The following is a 7,278-nucleotide window of genomic DNA, read 5'->3' as shown; positions in this document are numbered from 1 at the left end:
AAAAACGACAACTTTTATTTTATTGTACGAAGATTTAGAAATAACAAATATAGTAGTCTGTAAGTAGTACTCTATATGGATATATAAAATAAGTGAAACAGGGATTTAGACGTGTATTATCATAATAGTTTACGAGGATTTCATCTGTCCGAATAAACGTTTGTCAGCTTGGTCATTTATTACAGAACATTATGAATCCATCAGTGGCGTCATCAATAACTATCCGATCCTATAATGAAATTATTTATACGACTAGACGAGCACAACGCTAGATATCGTTAAGACTGATAGCTATTTACTTACTGTACATCTACTGATATAGAAAATGGTGTCCATTTAAGTAATGCTTATACCACAATACTACAAGTAAATTATTCAATAACTTTTATAAAGACATCAAAAAAAACCAATTTCATACGATTGTAAAGATAAACAGTAATCAATAGCCATTTAAAACATATACGATTTGTAAGTGGTGGATATTTGGACTATCTTGCCTGGCTATTTTCATTGTTTTTGTTTTAAAACTTATTAAATGGCCAATATCGATGCACCTAGTCAAAAGTTCTGAGATGACATACATAAAAAATATGTGTAGTCGAATGGAAAGTCACCTTTTTATGAAATTGGTTCAAAATAAGACCCGTTGTATGAAAATAATATGGGGAGTGAAAACGTGTGAATCAGTAACGCTGACCTGCCCCGAGAGTGACGTTTTACCGCGCAACGTTTCTTGCGAGAAAAAGATAAACATATTTTGAAATGTCACTGTAATGGACCTTATAGAGTAAACTTCAGACGCATGTCATAAGACACTTTTATTAAATAACACATTGTACAAAATTTCAGGATTTTTTTATCTAGTAGGTAAGTAAAAACAAAAGTTGTTGAAGATATGAAAAATTAAAATACCAATATGAAATGCTCAAACGATCAGAACATCACATATATCTACTCTTTTATGTATGTATAATTGCTTATATTCAACCATTAGCTACTCAAATCAAAACTGCACTTCACTATTTTTTCTGATTCCTTCCAAAGTCTTTCTGCAACTTGTGGATCTCGTGATAGCTTGGATGGTGTGTCCTCTTGACAGTTGCTGAAATAACGCCCGCTCACATTTTGAACTTCTGGTGATACAGCAAGATGAATAGATGTTTGTGATGCTTCCCAAACACTTTTATACAGAAAATTTAAGAGTAAAAGAACAACGTTGCGAATTATATCACTCTTAATATTTCTGAATATATTTGTGGCCGCCACACCTGGATGCAAAGCATTTACAGTGACACCCGTACCCTTTAATCTGCGGCTGAGTTCCAAGGTCATTAGATTTAAGTATAATTTACTATTAGCATATACCAAATAATCACTCCAGTACTTTTCCATGTTCAAATTTTCAAAATCCATTTCACCATATTTATGAATAACGGATGATACATTTATAATTCGGCTAGGAGCGGATGACTTTAAAAGAGGCAGGAGAAGATTTGTCAATAAGAATGTTCCGAAATAGTTTACTTGCATTCCCACATGGTTACCATCTTCTGTCTTGTAATTTCCGAGACCACCGGCTGCAGCATTATTTATTAGAACGTCCAACCGTTTTTCTATTTTCAGAGTGTTTTCACAGAATTCCCGCACCGAACGAAAAGATGCCAAGTCAAGGTGGCGATATTCAACGTTTTTATTTCCAGTGGCCTTTGTAATTTGTTCAGCAGCCTCACTCCCTCGCTTGAGACTACGGCAAGCAATAATAACACGTGCTCCTCGGTCTGCTAAATTTTTGGCAGTTTCCAAGCCCAATCCACTATTTCCCCCAGTTATTATCACAGTTTTACCTACCATATGAGCACTTGAACGACATACGCGACACGCTAACCTTTGATATAATTTCACTAACAAAAAGAAAAGAATAATTATTGAAAAAAACATCAAGATAATCATCTCGGGAAACTTAGTTTTCTTTTATTTTTCTACTATTTAAGTCACTTTTCATAAATAGTTAAGGAATAATTATGTACACGTTACTCGTATAATGAATTTACCGTTATCAATGTTGGAGGTCACGCCAATGCGAGCTCATCAATCAAGAATCATGAAGTTCGTTATCATATTACGAACGAGTGTGCTAGTAGATACCGCAATAATCATTTATATCTGTAAATACAATGTTAGAAATCAATGTCACTTATCGGATGTGAAGGTGATTAAACGTCTCGTGTCAGTTTTTTTTTTATGATATAAAGCGACAAGCAAGCGTACACGTCGCTGCCAAGTGTCAACTGTTGTGTAACGTGTCCAAACTGTTTAACGGTGCATATAGAAATCACCTTGAATATAAATTTTGAACATTGAACAATTGACCAACTAAGATCGACTTTTAAAATCATGCATATTTGTTCACTATTTTAGTAGTAAAAAACCAAAAATATGATAGAAAAGTCTGCAATCTATTTATTGATTTGTGAGACACAATAATTTGATTGGTATATTTTATGTTTACGACACACATTTATACAAATATTTTATAACGTTACTAAAGAGTTCAGAGTAAATTCTTTTGTTATTTTATGGAAGACAATACGGGATAAAATAGAGCCATGACTGTACAAATTTTTCAATGCACAATAATTTAGGATCTCTTAAATACACTCTCAAACTCAATTGGTCGTGCTTGGCATGTGTTTTCATTTTGAATGGAAATCTGATGAGTACTTTTTGAGTTATCTCTAACAATGTGTATTTACTTGACCATTTTGTCATCGACCTACATTGTAATATATAGTATATTCTTCTTTTAATTAAAATTTGGTGCTTGTCAATGGTCTCAATTAAATTTGATCGAGATACAACGAGTACTTTTGAGTTATCTCTAATAATGCGTATTTTCTCGACTATTTTTTCGTCTTTTTGCATTTTATTACTGATCGGTGTAATTGAAGTCGTTTTTTTTTTTCATTATAACACACATTTTATTATTTTCAACATTCATCGTCATATAACCGCGCTGCCAGTTGTAGTCTCAATCTTACGTTTGAGTTCAGTTACGTTGAGTTAGTTACTGTCAAAAAAATATTTTGACATACTAGTTATAAGGCAACAGTAAATTACTGATAAAAGGAGTAGTAACTTTGCGTCGTACAATAAATTTTTTAACTTCGCGCTTATCTTTAGCGTCTAACAATAATTAATGAGTTTTTCGCTAAGCTAAATATCTGGTCGTTTAAAATCTTTGACCAATAAATAAATGAATAAATAAACGCTTCACACTCAACGTCAAAATAAATACATTAATTAAGACTGCAAATTAGAAAATTGTTTAACAGTACTAATGTTTGTCAACTAATGTAAATCTATTCAAGTAATCAATTCTACATTATTAATTATATATATATATATATATATATATATATATATATATATATATATATATATATATATATATATGTATATTATAAATAAATAAACAATATAATATATATTATATTACATACCTACATTATGCAAAGTACCGTAGCATTTCGGTTCAAATATTATTTGTTATAAATCTTTAATATAAAATAAAGTAATTGTTCTAATCGTCATGTTTTTGCCATGAAGGTATGTTTAATGTTCCTTAAATTGAGAGTACTCCTGGACAAATAATAAGAGCAATATTAGAAGTAAAAACTTTAGGTACACTTTTTTTAAGGTACCTATATCTATGTTTAGTTTTATCACTAACGTCGTCCGCGCTAAAATTCATTGTACCTACATACGACGGCGTGCTCAAGTAGTACCGAATTATAATATCACAATAATAGTAGTTGTCTATTTAATTTTACCATTTCACTAATAAGTAAAACATATTACGTTAAATATGTGAATGTGAAACTTCTATTTAGCAAATAATCGAACGAGTCGTAGTACTGTTTTATTTTAATCTAGAAAGGAGACAGCTTCAACTTCGATAATATTAAAGCGTAAATGTTAAAAAAAAACTTCTAAAGAAATAAAGTAATGTTGGCTGTTTGATACTTTTTATTTTCCTTGACATGGAAGCGTTATTGTGAATAAATTACATTGTTGTAATTTGTTACTGTTGTCAGTATATTGTATGTCTTGTATTTTTGTCAGTAATAAACTTACGGCTAACAGAGCATCATAATGTAAATTGAAAGTACCTCTATAATTCAAAATTAAGTATAATGACCTTTAATTTTACTTCAGTAGAATGCTCTTCGTTATTCCTGGCGTGCGGACCCAGTGGTGGACAAATTATGCGTTTTTGACTATAATTTACTAAAAAAGAACAAAATCACATAATAGAATTCAACATTACCTCCTTAATAAAAAATTATAGTCTCATATAATTTTATTAGAGCAAAATTTAAATCAAGAAGTAAGTACTTTATTCAAGTAGGTTTCAGAAGTAGATACCTCTCTTAATTAAAGAATATATAGTTAAAAGAAAAGCTACCACCCCGCTAACCCGCATTGGAGCAGCGTGGTGGATTAAGCTCTGATCCTTCTCCTACATGGGGAAAGAGGCCTATGCCCAGTAGTGGGATATTACAGCCTGAAGCGAAAGCTACCACCGATTCGGAATGTAGATCCTACAGAGAAGAATCGGCAAGAAACTCCGTAATTACTCTTTAAAAAAAATTGTATATTTATTTAAAATTGGTAACATCTTGCATGAAGTACAGGTCCACTAAATCCATCCACTTTCATCATTAATAAATTAAAAGTAAAAAACTTTTTAAAAACAAGTTTTATTTTAAATTCAAATAAAAATAAAATATACTTTTCCCATAAAACTGCGACAAAACTGTATTTACAATCACAACAATCAAAAGAGGTTTCACTTCAAATAGCTATAAAGACAATAATTATATTGCTTGGTTATATGTAAAAATATTTAAAAGTGTAGGTACAGATGAAAAAAAAATAAAACAAAAATAACTGTTATCTTAGTCTACTATGGGAGATTAGATACATATATTATGTAAATAGTTTAAATACATTATTTTTTATTATTTAAACATAATTGAAAAAAAAACTAGCATTGTACGCATAAAAGGTATGGTATTTTAGTTTCAGAATTAATCTGGATACGTTGGATCGATTCATTTCGTTTTTATTAAAAAATAAAAGGATGAAAACTAGACATGCTTCATTACTATAATAAGTTTTATATTAATCTTTCTCTGATCAGAGTTTATTTAATATATATACAACAATTCATCAATAAGTTATATATCCAATGTTTATTGTAATCAGAGTTTATTATTTAACTTATTGCTGGAACAACTCTATCTTTGCTCACATTACGTGCGTTAAGTCGTTTGAGTGCGGTCATGCGCTATGATAATGGTGACTGTAATAGTGTTGTTAGCTTTTGCCCTTTTGTTATTAATTTTGTGGACTTATTGCAAAGTAAATAAAGGTATATGTAAATTCAGCGGACATATGGTTGGAAAAGTGGTTATAGTAACTGGTGCTAACGCAGGAATAGGATTTGAAACAGCGAAAGATTTAGCGCAAAGGGGTGCATTTGTTATTGCAGCCTGTAGAAATGAAGAAAAAGGGAAGAATGCAGTTTACCAAATTATCGAATCATCCAGGAATAACAATGTTCTCTTTATACAATTGGATCTAGCATCATTCGCATCAATTAAAAAATTCGTAGAAGAAGTTATGAGAAAGGTTTCACGTGTGGATGTTCTCATAAATAACGCTGGCGTATATGCAACAACAAATGAAAAGACTGAAGATGGTTTTTTGGTAGGAATGCAAGTCAATTATTTAGGACCATTTCTGTTAACTTCACTTCTTCTTCCAATACTAAAATCATCTGCTCCGAGTCGCATAATCAATGTTTCTTCAATAGTTTACAGATTTGGCAAAACAAATTATTATAATTTTGACAGTATGAGAAGGATTAGAAATTTTACAGTTTATTCCACTGCGAAACTGTTTATAATGCTTATGACAATTGAATTAAATCGTCAACTGCGAGGAAGTGGAGTAACAGTAAATTGTTTACATCCCGGAGTGGTAAACACGAACATGATCGACAATATTAATATAAGGGTTTTTAGAATAATTCTAAAAATTCTTAAATCATTCTATAAGAATTCATGGGAAGGAGCCCAAACAACTATTTATTTGAGTGTTTCGCCTGATGTTAAAGATATAAGTGGACATTATTTCCAAGATTGTCATATAGCAAATCTTACATCTAAGGCTCAAAATTTAATAGAAGCTAAGAAGTTATGGGATATATCGGAAAAACTTGTAAAATTAAAATAAAATTATCTAAATATATAATTATGTGAACACACTTTATTTTATTTATAAAACCTATGTTACGAATACAAATACTATAAAAGAAAAATAAGGTCATTTATATACTGTAGTATTAATTTATACAGCCAAACTACGAAGCTGATAAAATTAATGTTTTTATCACATTGATTTGGCTACTTGTACAGTGTAATCTTCAAAGACGGAATTACAAAATGCTTTAAATCTGTAAGTTATTGTTACTTATTTACCTACATAATCCAGAAATTTCTAATAGGTTGCTTTGATTTTATTTAGAAACTAGCTGTGGCCGCGTTTTCGTCCGCGTGGAATTTAACAAAAAAGTTATTGTTTAGTTCGCAGAGTTATAAAATATATAAATTTCTAAAATAAAAGTCGATTATGTTACTCCTTACTACATCAGCTATCAGCTAATAAAAGTCCCGTCAAAATCGATCTAGCCGTTTTAGAGACTATCCGGAACACACAGACAGACAGACAGACAGACAAAAATTGTAAAAAATGTTATTTTGGTATATGTACCGTATATACATCTATATTTATTTAATAAAAAGCGGTTATTTTAATAATAAAAACAGACACTTCAGTTTTATTTATTTGTATAGATAAGATAGATTATACACATATATATTATAAAAACGACGATTTAATTTTCCAATACAAAATGTTCTAAGCTGTGACCGACGTTTCGGTTTATTTATTATTTAATTGATAACAGAATCATTACAGCCTATACAGTCCACCGCTGGACATAGGCCTCCACAAGTTTACGCCAAAAATAACGTGAACTCATATGTTTTGCCCATAGTCACCACGCTGGGCAGGGGGGTTGGTGACCGCAGTACTGGCTTTGTTGCACTGAAGACGCTGCTGCCCGTCTTCGGCCTGTATATTTCAAAGCCAGCAGTTGGATGGTTATCCCGCCACCGGTCTTTTTAAGTTCCAAGGTGGTAGCGGAACTGT

General features: G+C 31.1%; 2 protein-coding genes across 2 annotated transcripts; one reads left to right on the top strand and one right to left on the bottom strand.

The window, feature by feature from the left end:
• Positions 1 to 801: 801 nt before the first annotated feature.
• Positions 802 to 2,058, bottom strand: LOC123655021 (retinol dehydrogenase 13-like). The gene has a single exon (XM_045590869.1). It carries the CDS (start codon positions 1,948 to 1,950, stop codon positions 991 to 993), a length of 960 nt encoding a protein of 319 aa, XP_045446825.1. The 5' UTR covers positions 1,951 to 2,058; the 3' UTR covers positions 802 to 990.
• A 3,251-nt stretch (positions 2,059 to 5,309) lies between these two features.
• On the top strand, positions 5,310 to 6,329 carry LOC123654988 (retinol dehydrogenase 14-like). Its single transcript, XM_045590839.1, has one exon. It carries the CDS (start codon positions 5,353 to 5,355, stop codon positions 6,298 to 6,300), a length of 948 nt encoding a protein of 315 aa, XP_045446795.1. The 5' UTR covers positions 5,310 to 5,352; the 3' UTR covers positions 6,301 to 6,329.
• The last annotated feature ends 949 nt before the right edge of the window (positions 6,330 to 7,278 follow it).

The sequence above is a fragment of the Melitaea cinxia genome, chromosome 7, assembly GCF_905220565.1.
Source record: "Melitaea cinxia chromosome 7, ilMelCinx1.1, whole genome shotgun sequence".
NCBI lineage: Eukaryota > Metazoa > Arthropoda > Insecta > Lepidoptera > Nymphalidae > Melitaea > Melitaea cinxia.
This window is presented reverse-complemented; position numbering and strand designations above follow the sequence as displayed.